General features: G+C 40.8%; 1 protein-coding gene across 2 annotated transcripts in view; it reads left to right on the forward strand.

Annotated features, from left to right (window-relative positions):
• Positions 1–16,183, forward strand: part of LOC137439076 (fibroblast growth factor 12-like) — a 238,336-nt gene that overhangs the window by 119,726 nt on the left and 102,427 nt on the right. The window contains exon 1 of one of the 2 annotated variants that reach the window (XM_068134754.2): positions 11,054–11,243. The exons of the other annotated variant lie outside the window; for it this stretch is intronic. Coding sequence (XP_067990855.1) covers positions 11,054–11,243 — 190 coding nt within the window. Of the gene's footprint in view, positions 1–11,053; positions 11,244–16,183 lie in introns of those variants that run through there. 2 annotated transcript variants of the gene reach the window in all.

A 16,183-nucleotide genomic window follows, 5' to 3' on the forward strand; every position in this document is an offset into this window, starting at 1 on the left:
AACCTGGACTAAACCCCGACACCCTAAATAACTTCAGACCCATCTCCAACCTACCCTTTCTGTCAAAGGTTTTGGAACGCGCTGTAGCCACTCAACTCAAACATCACCTCTCTGCCAATAACCTGTACGAAATATTCCAATCCGGATTCCGCTCCAACCACAGTACTGAAACTGCTCTCCTCAAAATCACCAACGACCTTCTCCTCTCCTCTGACGCTGGCAACCTCAACATTCTCATCCTCCTCGACCTCAGCGCCGCCTTTGACACCATCGATCACACCATCCTCCTCACCCGACTTGAAACCACCTTTAACATTACCGGCACTGCCCTCTCTTGGATTAAATCATACCTCTCTGACAGACGTCAGTTCATCTCCATCAATAACTGCAAATCCCCCACTGCTCCCCTCCCCCAAGGTGTCCCGCAAGGTTCAGTTCTTGGCCCCCTCCTCTTCATCCTTTACCTGTCCCCCCTCGGTCACTTAATCCGCCGTCATGGTCTCCAATTCCACTGCTTCGCCGATGACATCCAGCTTTTCATCTCCACCAAGTCCATCTCCACCGCCACCCACTCTATCCTGACAAACTGCATCACTGAAATAAAATCCTGGCTTCAAATCAACTTCCTCAAACTTAACTGTGATAAATCTGAAATAATCATCATTGGCCCAAAAACGCTCACCAAGTCCACCCATAACTTTGCCCTCAACATCGACGGTTTCCCAGTATCCACCTCCCCTCACATCCGGAATCTTGGCATCATCTTTAACCAAACCCTCTCCTTCGACAAATACACTAAACAGATCACAAAGACAGCCTTCTTTCACCTGAAAAACATCGCCCGTCTCCGTCCATCCCTCTCCTCCGTGGCTGCAGAAACCCTCATCCACGCCTTCATCACTTCCCGTCTGGACTACTGCAATAGCCTCCTTTATGGTTCACCCTCAACAATCACCAATAAACTCCAATACATTCAGAACTCCGCTGCCCGTCTACTCACCCATTCCCGGACCCGTGACCACATCACCCCCGTCCTTTACAAGCTTCACTGGCTCCCCATCTCCCAGAGAATCCAGTACAAAATCCTCCTCTTGACCTACAAAGCCCTCCATAACCTGGCCCCATCCTACCTGGCTGACCTCCTCTCCAGACACACTCCCACCCGCAACCTCCGCTCTGCTGGTACCAACCTCCTGACCCCCCCCCCCCCCATCCGGACCAAATTTAGATCCTGGGGGGACAGGGCCTTCTCCATCGCTGCTCCCACCCTCTGGAACTCGCTACCTCACACCATCAGAGACTCCTCCTCACTCACCACATTCAAAACATCACTCAAGACCCACCTGTTCAACACTGCATTCAACATTTAACCCACAGCATCTAACCCCTGACTATCTCCTCTCCTTCTCCCTCCTTTGTGCTTTGAATATTTCCCTATTGATTCTTCTTTTTTGCAATTGTTTTTATGTTTTGCTATGCATTATGTTTTGCACTCTGTCAAAGCGTCTTTGGGCTTCCTGAAAAGTTATAAGAAACGCCTACTTGAGGTTGTTTCTGCCAAAGGGGGCAATACCACCTATTAGAGCCAAGGGTGTACTTACTTTTTCCACATGTGAAATTTGCATTTATGTTTATTTAAATTATACAATGGACTCCAAAATGTAAATGTTTCATGATATTTGTTATATTATATCACCTTTATCTATCAATATTATTGAAATGAAGATCAAATAGCTGTATGTTGAAATATGTTGAAAAAGTCAAAACTTTACATGGGGTGTACTTACTTTTTTACGTGACTGTATATATAGTCGTGGCTGAAAATATTGGCACACTTGCACTTTTTTCAAATAATGCACTATTTCTTCCAGAAAATTGTTGAAATTAAAAAATCTTTTGGTATCCACATATGTATTTCTTTGGTTTTCAGTGGAACAAAACAAAAAAAGTTGAAAAAAACAACTAAATCTTCGCTTGTTCCAGACAGAAATAATAAAATGGCCTGGACAATATTATTGGCACTGTTTAGAAGTTGTTAGAAATAATTAGATTTCAAGCAGGTGATTCTCTTTTACTTTGGATTTGAATTCACCTATGGTGAATTGCAGGTGCCTGCAATATAAAAATCACTCATTCAACCAGTTTGAATAGAGAAAAGGAGTCATTCTGCTGTTTTGTATCACTGTGTGTACCGCAATGAGCATGGAGAAAAGAAAGAAAACCAGAGAATTGTCTGAGGTCAGACACAAGATTGCAGCCAATCATGGAAAATCTCAAGGCTACAAGTCCATCTCTAGAGACCTTGATGTTCCTGTGTCCACCATACGCAATGTTATGAGGAAGTTTAAGGCCCATGGCACTGTAGCCAACCTTCGTAATTGACATTGAATCAAACCTTGAAGTTCCTCGGAGGTTAATTGTATGATATATTTAACAGCACGGATGAGGGAGTTGAGTGGACAGAGGATGTGCAATATATATACAGTCATCCCTCGCTATATCGCGGTTCACTTTTCGCGGATTCGGTACATCGCGGTTTTTTCTCGCTAGTATATGTAAAATTATATCGCGGATTTTTCGCTATATCGCGGGATTTTGCGGTATAAATGTATTTTTATATACTATTATTTTAAATATTTTTGTGGTAAAATAAGCATTTTCTAGCCTAAAAAATTAAAAAACGTAAAGAAATAAGAAAAATACAGTATTTAAAACATATTACAAGAAATAAAATACTGTACATAGTGTACAGTAGAAGGGTAGACAAAGAGTCGTGCGTATGGAAAACGCCAGTACATTCATCATCGTCATCACCTTCATCGTCATCAGTACTGCACAGCTAATTCATCATCATCTTCATCACGCAAGTTGTAGTATTGAAGAGCCGGGGCTCTTGCTTGATACGGACGAAATGACGGGCAAGACACAAACTCGTCCGAGAAGATATTTATTCTCAAAACCAACTCGGGAACACTGAAAAGCCCATTTATCGGGCTGCATTATAAAGCACAACCAGAAACCGAAAGCCACGCCTCTCAAGCGTGGCGTGCTTCGGTGAATCGGTGGTCACGTGATCAACAGGTGTAGCTGATTATACCCGCAAAGCGCGGCACGCTTTAGCGGTCACATGACCAGCCACTCTCGCGCCGGGAATCCCCGCCGGTGACGTCACCGGCTGGAGCAAGGAGATTCTGATGCTGGTCTTGCTTGGGGAACCCATGGGTAGCTACAGTATCTTCAATGGTGAGTACCCATTAGAATTTTATATGTTGTTAAAATTACGTATGTTTAAGAGTGTAAAAAGTGTTTAAGAGTATAGGAAGTGTTTATAAGAGTATGGGAAAGGTTAATAAGAGTGTGGGGAGTTCATAATGCTTTAAAATATATATAAAAAAAAAAAAAAATGAACATATGTCACCCACAGGGTGAACCGTATCTTGCCATTTGACCTTGACCTTAATAATTTCGTATGGTGAATAGTATGTCTTCATGACCAACGCACATGAAATATTGAAAGATTTTGATGAGAACTGAGGAAATAATTTTTTCATGAAAATTCCGTTTTTTCGTCATGACGTCATCAAATGACGTCATAGCGTCAAACTGTTTACAGATCTGGGAAGCACTCATCAAGGGCATTCATATGAGGTATTACTCGATATGGTACCTACGATTTCAAAATTTGACCTTGGGGTCAATAATTTTCGACCTCCAGCGCTAACCATGAAGGTCAAGGCCGATCGCCACCAAAAACTAATCAGCTGAGCGCCGGACCATATACTAGATTCCCATGAAGTTTGGAGACGATCCGATCAAAGTTACTCAAAAAATTAGTGTTTCGTCGACCTCCATGATTGGCCGCAAAGTGACCTTGACCTTTGACCTTGACCTTCATAATTTTGTGTGCTAAAGGGTATCTCTAAAAGACTCTGATATGCGAACTTACAAGAGTTTCCAAAGGGAACTGTGCTCTACAGAGTGACCTAAACAATGCGAACTAAAGCAATACAATATACATGAAAAGTGCAGTTTTTTCGTCATAACGCCGTCAAATGACGTCACATTGTCAAACTAGTTATATGTTTGGAAAGCACTCAACAAGGGCTTCAATTTGAGGTACTACTCGATATGGTAACTGAAACTTGAAAATTTTACCTTTTGGTCAAAATTGAATGACCTTCAAAATGACCTTGAAGGTCAAGGCTGATCGACACCAAAAACTAATCAACTGAGCGCCATACCACACCCTATATACCCACCAAGTTTGGAGATCATAAGATCAAAGTTACTCAAAAAATAAGGGTTTCGTAATTTGACCTTGGGGTCAATAATTTTCGACCTCCAGCGCTAACCATGAAGGTCAAGGCCGATCGCCACCAAAAACTAATCAGCTGAGCGCCGGACCATATACTAGATTCCCATGAAGTTTGGAGACGATCCGATCAAAGTTACTCAAAAAATAAGGGTTTCGTTGACCTCCATGATTGACCGCAAAGTGACCTTGACCTTTGACCTTGACCTTCAAAATTTTGTGTGCTGAAGGGTATCTCTATAGGACTCTGATATGCGAAGTTACAGGAGTTTCCAATAATAACTGTGGTCTACAGAGTGATCTAAACGTGAAAAAAAATGAAATTGAATGACCTTCAAAATGACCTTGAAGGTCAAGGCCGATCGACACCAAAAACTAATCAACTGAGCGCCATACCACACCCTATATACCCACCAAGTTTGGAGATCATAAGATCAAAGTTACTCAAAAAATAAGGGTTTCGTAATTTGACCTTGGGGTCAATATTTTCGACCTCCAGCGCTAACCATGAAGGTCAAGGCCGATCGCCACCAAAAACTAATCAGCTGAGCGCCGGACCATATACTAGATTCCCATGAAGTTTGGAGACGATCCGATCAAAGTTACTCAAAAAATAAGGGTTTCGTTGACCTCCATGATTGACCGCAAAGTGACCTTGACCTTTGACCTTGACCTTCAAAATTTTGTGTGCTGAAGGGTATCTCTATAGGACTCTGATATGCGAAGTTGCAGGAGTTTCCAATAATAACTGTGGTCTACAGAGTGATCTAAACGTGAGAAAAAATGATTAACCACAAACAAAAAAACAAACAAACATACAAGCTGACTAATACATCTTGCAAAAACTTCGTTTTGGCAAGATAACAATATGCCGAGGAATGAAGCCTTGTATACAGGGATCCTTTCTTAATTTGCCTTAGGAAGGAAGTACTTCACTGTGACATCCCTGGCTCTCTGTTTGTTTTCGTCTTCAACTTTAGGCCTCTTTCATTTACACTGCTGAATATTCATGCAAGACAGCAAAATAGCAACCTGTTTGACTTTATTTTCCATCAAATAAAGCTGCCCATTGATGTAAGAAAGATTGTCAGAGAGAGAAGGGTATAAAAGTACACGGTATAAAACAAATGAACACTACTAGGAATTTCAGTAATGAAGTCGGAGATTGAAAGAGATGGATTTTGGGTGTTTTAACGGGGGTAGAAAAGATCAAGGTTTTGGATGGGGGGAGTTGAGAGATGGTGGTGAACAGTTGTTTTAAAGACCTGGAGGGAGGAGTGGGATTGAAGAGAGTGTGGGAGTTTGTTCCAGACACGGGAGAAAATAGGAATGAAAGAGTGAAGGAGAGCAGAGAGCAGTGGCATATTGCGGAAAAATGACGCTTTTATTATATTATAATAAATATATTGTCGATGTCAAATTGCCGCCCCCTCTCAACTCACATGCTGAATTTTTTTTAAAGCTCAATGAAATAACTTTATTACAAATCAAATTAGGTACAGTACATTTGCAAGTAAACAGTTTTGTTTTCTGACTTTGTTTTGTTTTGTTTTCAAAGAATTGTGGCAATTATGTAAAAAAATGAATCTTTGATAAATTGTATAAAAATTGGCCCAACTTATTCAATAAGATGCCAGAAGTATTCCAAAAGCATAAATACAATGTCACTTCCACGTCCTCGCGTTAGGGGAATAAAAACATAGGGGCAATATCTGGTGCTCACGTGGTAGAATAAACAGTATACTGCACTGAATAAAGGTATTTTAAACCAATTTCAGTGGTTGTTAGAAGACAGGGCAGCATGCAGAATCATACTAACATAATCATAAGACTATAAACAAACAAATACCTATTTGGGGGGCAACCCCTCTCCCCCCCCCCCCCTCGTTCCGACCCCGTGTACCCCCTCAGACCCCAATTTTTCCAATGCGTTGAACAAAATTGGTACATCATGGATGATGAAGGTCGTGGTGAAGTTTCATCGAAATCGTGTGTGTAGTTTCAGAGAGGGAAGCAAATATCTATTTTGAGGGGTCACAACTGGACCCACTTTGACCCCCCCCCCCCCCCATAGACCTCCAAAGGGGGCAGATTTTTTAAATACCGTGAACAAACTTTGGTACATCACGGGTGGTGAAGGTTGTGGTACAGTTTCATCGAAATATTATGTGTAGTTTCAGAGGGAAAAGCAAATTCCTATTTTTGGGGGGTCAAACCTGGATCTACTTTGACCCCCGGTAGACCCCCATAGACCCCGATTTTTTAAATGCCTTGAACAAACTTTAGTCACAATACAACAAATATCATTTGTGCCAAATTTGGTTGCAATCCCTTCAGCGGTTTCGGAGAAGAAGTTTCAAGTGTTTACAGGCGGACTGACGGACGGACTGACTGACAAGCTGACTGACTGACGGACGGACTGACTGGCTGACAACGCTCCATTGCATAAGCTCCCCTGAACTTCGTTCCAGGTGAGCTAAAAAGAGAAGAAAAACGGCTGCAGAAGCAACCTCAGCATGCTAACCCTGAAAAGAGGGAAACGAGAGCTCCGCGATGATGATAACTTATCGATCACAAGAGAATCCTGACACTGGGGGGAAGGGTACTTTGGCGATCTTTAGAAGGGCTAGGATGGCGATCAGCAGCAAGATCCTGAGGTTATGTGGCTTCTCCCCTCCATGAAGCGCCATGTCGCATCAACCTGCCTTCCAAAGGGGAATTCTACCATTTTTGCTTACGTAATAAATAGATGATAGAGTGTTTTATCTGAGGATTTCAAAGAAAATTAATTTTCAACCTTTAAAAATCATGCGAATACATTCTGCTTTTTTGTTCGTATCCTTTTCTCACCTGTACAAATGAGGCGTAAATGGTAAACTACAATGAGCGCGAACAAGTACGTCCGCTTAGTTTCCCAGCATGCCGCGCGCTTCTTTTGCCTGCCCCTCTCTCTGGGATATCGTTGGCCGCAACCATTGGTCAGCAAACGAAGGGCGGGGCCATTTGCAGTTTAACTCCTCCCTTCGCTTGTGCTTTCATGCGCCGCGGCAAAATATTACCAAGTGTCGATAATGATAGGTGCAAAATAACAAATTTGCTACCCCCAAAAAGTGCCACTCAGGGTGACCGCCCCTTCCCCCACCCCCCCCCCCCCCCCCCACCCCTCGCTACACCAGTGTCAGAGAGTCTTGACTTTGGAAGTTTCACCAGAAGAGGATTGCTGGCAGATATTGTGCGTCCTGAAGGAATATTTGGGGTACATAGCTGGGGGAGCAAGGCCGGAGAGGAGTCGGTAGAAGACAGAAAGACCACCAACCTGCCTGCGGTTTTTACAGGAATGTCGTTTATCGGCTTTTGCGTATGAACTCTTCATATACAGTATATATAAAACACAGTTTGTGTGTGTGTGTGTGTGTGTGTGTATATGTGTGTGTGTGTGTGTGTGTGTGTGTGTGTGTGTGTGTGTGTGTGTGTGTGTGTGTGTGTGTGTGTAATGTTACCAATAGACTCCTAAACGGAGAGGCTCACGTACTTGATATTTGGCACAAACATGGCCATTGAGCCTGGGAAGAACATGGCTGACCTAAAAATTTATTTCATAATATTTTTTTACCATATTTTTTACCTCAGCACATTTCAGCGAGGAATATTATGACCGGAATGGCAGAGCAGCGCGCTGATTCGGTCAGAGCGATCACGTGATGTTCCAACTTTGCCGCCATAATCTCACAGTTATGCGTTCGCACGTAATTCAGTTTTTTCACATTTCAGTGAGGAACATTGCTATTCACACCACATAGGTTTTTTTTTCTTTCATCTTTAGATCCATATTTTTTGCCATAACGTAGCGCATTATGGCTCTCTCGAGCTCGAGTTAGCCAATCACCTGGGAGCATGAGGCCACGTTGGCCACGCCCACGACACGACGCAGAGTTGCAATCGATCGCTCAGAGCGATCACGTGATGTTCCTTGCCGCGCGATTGCGTTTTTTCACATTTCAGCGAGGAACATTGCCATTCACACCACATAGGTTTTTTTTCTTTCATCTTTACATCCATATTTTTTTTCAGCGAGGAATATTATACACGGAATCTGAATCGGTGGCAGAGCAGCGCGCTGATTCGACGTTTCGCGTGCCCTCCCCCTTCCCCTCCCCCCCCTCCCCCTCCTCCTCCCCCTCCCCCTCCCACCCCTCTCCTCTCCCATCCCTCCCCCTCCCCCCCTCTCCTCCCCTCCCCCTCCCCCTCCCCCCCCCTCTCCTCCCCTCCCCCTCCCCCCTCCTCCCCCTCCCCCCCTCTCCTCCCCTCCCCCTCCCCCCTCTTCTCCCTCACGTTTATACACGGAATGCCGGGTACTTCCCCCCCCTCTTCTCCCCTCCCCCCTCTTCTCCCCTCCCCCCCTCCCCCTCCCCCCTCTCCTCCCCTCCCTCCTCCCCCTCCCCCCTCTTCTCCCCTCCCTCCTCCCCTCCCCCCTCTTCTCCCTCACGTTTATACACGGAATGCCGGGTACTTCCCCCTCCTCTTCTCCCCCCCCCCCTCTCCTCCCCTCCCCCCTCCCCTCTCCTCCCCTCCCCCCTCTCCTCCCCTCCCACCCGTTCCCCTCCCCTCCTCTTCCCCCTCCCCTCCCCCGCCCGGCAATGCCGGGTACTTCCCCCTCCTCTTCTCCCCTCCCCCCTCTCCTCCACTCCCCTCCTCTCCTCCCCTCCCCCCCACTCCTCCCCTCCCCCCCATTCCCCCCCTCCTCCCCCTCCCCCTCCTCCTCCTCCTCCCCCTCCCCCTCCCCCTTCCCCTCCCACTCCCCCTCCCCCCTCCCCCATCCCCCCCCCTCCCCCTCCCCCCTCCCCCATCCCCCCCTCCCCCTCCCACTCCCCCCCTCCCCCCTTCCACTCCCCCCCTCCCTCCTCTCCCATCCTTCCCCCTCCCCCATCACCCTCCCCCTCCCCCCTCTCCTCCACTCCCCCCTTCTCCTCCCATCCCCCCTCCCCCCTCTTCTCTCCTCCCCCCCCCCTCTTCTCCCCTCCCCCCCGTTCCCCTCCCCTCCCCGTTCCCCTCCCCCGCCTGGCAATGCCGGGTACTTCTGCTAGTATATATATATATATATATATATATATATATATACTGTATATATATATATATTCACGTATATAAAAAGCCTGGTGTTTGGGCAATGGTTAGGGTGTTGGCGTGGGATTCTAGGGTCCTGAGTTCAAATACCAGCCTGGGTTGACTCAGCCTGTCATCCTTCTGAGGTCGGCGAAATGAGTATCAGCTTAGTGGGATGAATGAGCCATTCCAGTGTCCTGCATAGGAATGACGCCCCGACCAGGATTGTTCCCAATAGTCAAGAAACTGCTTTGGCAGCCATATGCATCTCATGATGCAGGAGTGGAGATTATATGTATGTGTGTGTGAGAGTGATTGCAATATGAAATGTATTTCGGTTTCAGCTCATTAAACCTTAACCATCATGCGTGAATAAGAACATAGTTTATACGTGTGTGTAATCCTAATCGATAATCGAACAAATAATAGTTGAGTTCTTGTACAAGGGAGACTTAAACGCAGGGGGAGGCCATTCTGCACATCAAGTCTGCGGAATGGTTGCCAACCTATAGTTGTTTGCCCATGCTCTACTTTTTAAAAGCCGAGCATCAAGGAAGGTAGTGGCGTGCACTATTTTATTTGCCATGACTCGGTTTGCTCATCTGTGACATCACAATGGACTGGGTGTTGTTCCATTCAGTGAGCAGGAAATAAAAATTGTACTGGAGAGTGGCAGCAGCAGACTAAGCACAATACAAACGTTCGCCAAGCAATCTGTTACACCGTATGTATCGCGACTGAACCATTACTTCCAGACTTGGTATGAATTATAATTCAGAGACAATCGCCTCGCCATAGACCTTCGGGTGGAAGCACCCGACGAGCTGTTCGTTATCATGAAGAGCACGTAGCACTGCAGCGCAGCTCTGCAGTTTACCCGTGGGAGCGACGCACTCATTTAAAGCTGCACTTCCTTGGGATTTGCACTCGTTTTTACAGCTGTAAATGAATCTCTCTTGTGCACAGGGGGGGCTAGGTTAACACGAATCTTCGGTGCGATCTCTCGGTGTAAATTGCAGCAAAACAAACACATAGCAGTAAATATTTCAGCACGAACTTCACGGCTGATCGTTGAGCCCTTACGCGTTAAAAAAAGGGACATTGGTGAATTGTGAGTGCGTTTAGTTGTTCTTTCCCTCGGTGTACTTCGGTTTGTGTGCCAGCGCAACGTTGTGGAAATGGTGTGAGAATTCGTGAATGGTGTGTCTATTTTTCAACTAAAAATAGCACAACGCCTCGTAGCTGGAACTGGAATCATCAAAGGGCAGCACAATCAATAGTGCGCAAATACAGGTGGGTGATCCACCATGAACCTGCTGACACTACCTGCTGCTGAGTGTACCACTACCTGCTGACAACCGAGCACCAATTAGATCGCCACATTCGGTTGTGATGTCGGTGTCGTTGGAATCCCGAAATTTTGGGCTCGCCATGGATTTCTCACATTTTTCCCGAGTTTTTTTTTTTTGACCCTCGATTGGCAGAGGCTCGTCCGATTGTGACCCGAGATCGATACGCGCTTTTGCACCACAGACCAATCGGTCCCGGGAGGGCGGCCCGGGCGCGCGCGCATCGCGACGCAGGGTGGGCTGCGCGGGCCCTTTGAGCGACGAGTAAAAGCATGGGGCTAATGCGGCCATGGCTGCGGCGATCGCCAGCTCGCTGATCCGCAAGCGGCGCCAGGCTCGGGACGGGCAAAGCGAGCGCTCCGTCACGGTTCGAGCCTCGAGTCCGAGCCGCAGCGGACTCTGTGAGCCGGAGCTCACGGCTCTCTTTTCCAAGGCGCGCATCTCATGCGGAGCACGCAGGCGGAGAAAAAAGCGCCCAGGTTGGTGGGAAGCACAAGGGTTAACTTCACTACGGGACGTTCGATTCATTCCGATCTGTCGCGTCTCCGCATTAGAACTCGTCTCTGTAAGCTCTCGGACCATCGGGTCTTTTGTACGGATCTCTGGAATCTGCGCACGGTTCGGGGATCGAAGGCCGTCTCGACCCTTTTCCAGTCACACGAGACCGAGCCTGTGCAGCTCGTTTACTCCTTGAGAAATTCTGGAATTTTATTTTCCCAATGACCTCCAAGGCTTATGTCTCTTTTTCGTATCAATTGCTAATCGAGGAGCCTCTTCCACGAGGTAATGACGACCACGACGCCATGGAATGTATTCGTGTGTGTATGGTTAGTACGTGCCATGTGTCACATCCTTCTTTTTTAGGTCGTGTGCTCCCACGTTGTTTGTAATCCAGTACTGTGCTTCTAAACGGTGCACTGAGGTCTGAGGTCCTCCTGAGGCTTCATGTATCTGCATAGTTTTCCTTTCCGGAGAACGTTTCATGCATTAGACGTGTACGCACAGGTGTGTGTTTCAAATGAGGGACATGCAACAATGGGTCTTCTTGATAATATGACAGATGGACACCAGAGGACTGTCCTGAAGCAATATGTCTGCAGGATGAGTAATGTATTATATCGTATTGGTCTTCGGTCAAAGGTCTAGCGAGTCATTTCGCTGTTCTATTATGTCGTTGTTGTTGATGCATTTACTTTGATTCTTACAGTTTTCGAATTGAGATGTTGGGTATTGTTGTCAAATTCTTCATCGCTGTGTTTTTGGTTCATTTGTTCCTTGTTTTGTTTTTTTCCCTTCATCATCATTGTTTCCACACTACCATATTGGTTAAATAACAAATTACATGTTAGATTATTGTGAGATTGGTTAAATAACAAATTAGATGTCAGATTATTGTGAGATTGGTTAAATAACAAATTACGTTAGATTATTGTGAGATTGGTTAAATAACAAATTACGTTAGATTATTGTGAGATTGGTTAAATAACAAATTAGATGTTAGATTATTGTGAGATTGGTTAAATAACAAATTACGTTAGATTGTTGTGAGATTGGTTACATAACAAATTACATGTTAGATTATTGTGAGATTGGTTAAATAACAAATTACATGTTAGATTATTGTGAGATTGGTTAAATAACAAATTAGATGTTAGATTATTGTGAGATTGGTTAAATAACAAATTACATGTCAGATTATTGTGAGATTGGTTAAATAACAAATTAGATGTTAGATTATTGTGAGATTGGTTAAATAACAAATTACATGTTAGATTATTGTGAGATTGGTTACATAACAAATTACATGTTAGATTATTGTGAGATTGGTTAAATAACAAATTACGTTAGATTATTGTGAGATTGGTTACATAACAAATTACATGTTAGATTAATGTGAGATTGGTTACATAACAAATTACGTTAGATTATTGTGAGATTGGTTAAATAACAAATTACGTTAGATTATTGTGAGATTGGTTATATAACAAATTACATGTTAGATTATTGTGAGATTGGTTAAATAACAAATTACGTTAGATTATTGTGAGATTGGTTACATAACAAATTAGATGTTAGATTAATGTGAGATTGGTTAAATAACAAATTAGATGTTAGATTATTGTGAGATTGGTTACATAACAAATTAGATGTCAGATTATTGTGATATTGGTTAAATAACAAATTAGATGTTAGATTATTGTGAGATTGGCTCCATAACAAATTAGATGTTAGATTATTGTGAGATTGGTTAAATAACAAATTACATGTTAGATTATTGTGAGATTGGCTCCATAACAAATTACATGTTAGATTATTGTGAGATTGGTTAAATAACAAATTAGATGTTAGATTATTGTGAGATTGGTTACATAACAAATTAGATGTTAGATTATTGTGAGATTGGTTAAATAACAAATTAGATGTGAGATTATTGTGAGATTGGCTCCATAACAAATTACATGTTAGATTATTGTGAGATTGGTTAAATAACAAATTAGATGTTAGATTCTTGTGAGATTGTTTACAGAACAAATTAGATGTTAGATTATTGTGAGATTGGTTAAATAACAAATTAGATATTAGATTATTGTAAGATTGGTTAAATAACAAATTACATGTTAGATTATTGTGAGATTGGTTAAATAACAAATTACATGTTAGATTATTGTGAGATTGGTTAAATAACAATTTAGATGTTAGATTATTGTGAGATTGGTTAAATAACAAATTACATGTTAGATTATTGTGAGATTGGTTACATAACAAATTACGTTAGATTATTGTGAGATGAGTTAAATAACAAATTAGATGTTAGATTATTGTGAGATTGGTTAAATAACAAATTACATGTTAGATTATTGTGAGATTAGTTAAATAACAAATTAGATGTTAGATTATTGTGAGATTGGTTAAATAACAAATTACGTTAGATTATTGTGAGATTGGTTAAATAACAAATTACATGTTAGATTATTGTGAGATTGGTTACATAACAAATTACATGTTAGATTATTGTGAGATTGGTTAAATAACAAATTACGTTAGATTATTGTGAGATTGGTTACATAACAAATTACATGTTAGATTAATGTGAGATTGGTTAAATAACAAATTAGATGTTATATTATTGTGAGATTGGTTACATAACAAATTAGATGTTAGATTATTGTGATATTGGTTAAATAACAAATTAGATGTTAGATTATTGTGAGATTGGCTCCATAACAAATTAGATGTTAGATTATTGTGAGATTGGTTAAATAACAAATTACATGTTAGATTATTGTGAGATTGGCTCCATAACAAATTACATGTTAGATTATTGTGAGATTGGTTAAATAACAAATTAGATGTTAGATTATTGTGAGATTGGTTACATAACAAATTAGATGTTAGATTATTGTGAGATTGGTTAAATAACAAATTAGATGTTAGATTATTGTGAGATTGGCTCCATAACAAATTACATGTTAGATTATTGTGAGATTGGTTAAATAACAAATTAGATGTTAGATTCTTGTGAGATTGGTTACATAACAAATTAGATGTTAGATTATTGTGAGATTGGTTAAATAACAAATTAGATATTAGATTATTGTGAGATTGGTTAAATAACAAATTACATGTTAGATTATTGTGAGATTGGTTAAATAACAAATTAGATGTTAGATTATTGTGAGATTGGCTCCATAACAAATTACATGTTGGATTATTGTGATATTGGTTAAATAACAAATTAGATGTTAGATTCTTGTGAGATTGGTTACAGAACAAATTAGATGTTAGATTATTGTGAGATTGGTAAAATAACAAATTAGATATTAGATTATTGTGAGATTGGTTAAATAACAAATTACATGTTAGAATATTGTGAGATTGGTTAAATAACAAATTACATGTTAGATTATTGTGAGATTGGTTAAATAACAAATTAGATGTTAGATTATTGTGAGATTGGTTAAATAACAAATTACGTTAGATTATTGTGAGATTGGTTACATAACAAATTACGTTAGATTATTGTGAGATGAGTTAAATAACAAATTAGATGTTAGATTATTGTGAGATTGGTTCCATAACAAATTACGTTAGATTATTGTGAGATTGGTTACATAACAAATTAGATGTTAGATTATTGTGAGGTTGGTTAAATAACAAATTACATGTTAGATTATTGTGAGATTGGTAAAATAACAAATTACATGTTAGATTATTGTGAGATTGGTTAAATAACAAATTAGATGTTAGATTATTGTGAGATTGGTTCAATAACAAATTACATGTTAGATTATTGTGAGATTGGTTAAATAACAAATTACGTTAGATTATTGTGAGATTGGTTAAATAACAAATTAGATGTTAGATTATTGTGAGATTGGTTAAATAACAAATTACGTTAGATTATTGTGAGATTGGTTAAATAACAAATTACATGTTAGATTATTGTGAGATTGGCTCCATAACAAATTACATGTTAGATTATTGTGAGATTGGTTAAATAACAAATTAGATGTTAGATTATTGTGAGATTGGTTAAATAACAAATTACATGTTAGATTATTGTGAGATTGGTTAAATAACAAATTAGATATTAGATTATTGTGAGATTGGTTAAATAACAAATTAGATGTTAGATTGTTGTGAGATTGGTTACATAACAAATTACATGTTAGATTATTGTGAGATTGGTTAAATAACAAATTATATGTTAGATTATTGTGAGATTGGTTACATAACAAATTACATGTTAGATTATTGTGAGATTGGTTAAATAACAAATTAGATGTTAGATTATTGTGAGATTGGTTACATAACAAATTACGTTAGATTATTGTGAGATTAGTTAAATAACAAATTAGATGTTAGATTATTGTGAGATTGGTTACCTAACAAATTACGTTAGATTATTGTGAGATTGGTTACATAACAAATTAGATGTTAGATTATTGTGAGGTTGGTTAAATAACAAATTAGATGTTAGATTATTGTGAGATTGGCTCCATAACAAATTACATGTTGGATTATTGTGAGATTGGTTAAATAACAAATTAGATGTTAGATTCTTGTGAGATTGGTTACAGAACAAATTAGATGTTAGATTATTGTGAGATTGGTAAAATAACAAATTAGATATTAGATTATTGTGAGATTGGTTAAATAACAAATTACATGTTAGAATATTGTGAGATTGGTTAAATAACAAATTACATGTTAGATTATTGTGAGATTGGTTAAATAACAAATTAGATGTTAGATTATTGTGAGATTGGTTAAATAACAAATTAGATGTTAGATTATTGCGAGATTGGCTCCATAACAAATTACATGTTAGATTATTGTGAGATTGGTTAAATTACAAATTACATGTTAGATTATTGTGAGATTGGTTAAATAACAAATTAGATATTAGATTATTGTG

The sequence above is a fragment of the Myxine glutinosa genome, chromosome 13 (genome assembly GCF_964187855.1).
Source record: "Myxine glutinosa chromosome 13, kmMyxGlut1.1, whole genome shotgun sequence".
Lineage (NCBI taxonomy): Eukaryota > Metazoa > Chordata > Myxini > Myxiniformes > Myxinidae > Myxine > Myxine glutinosa.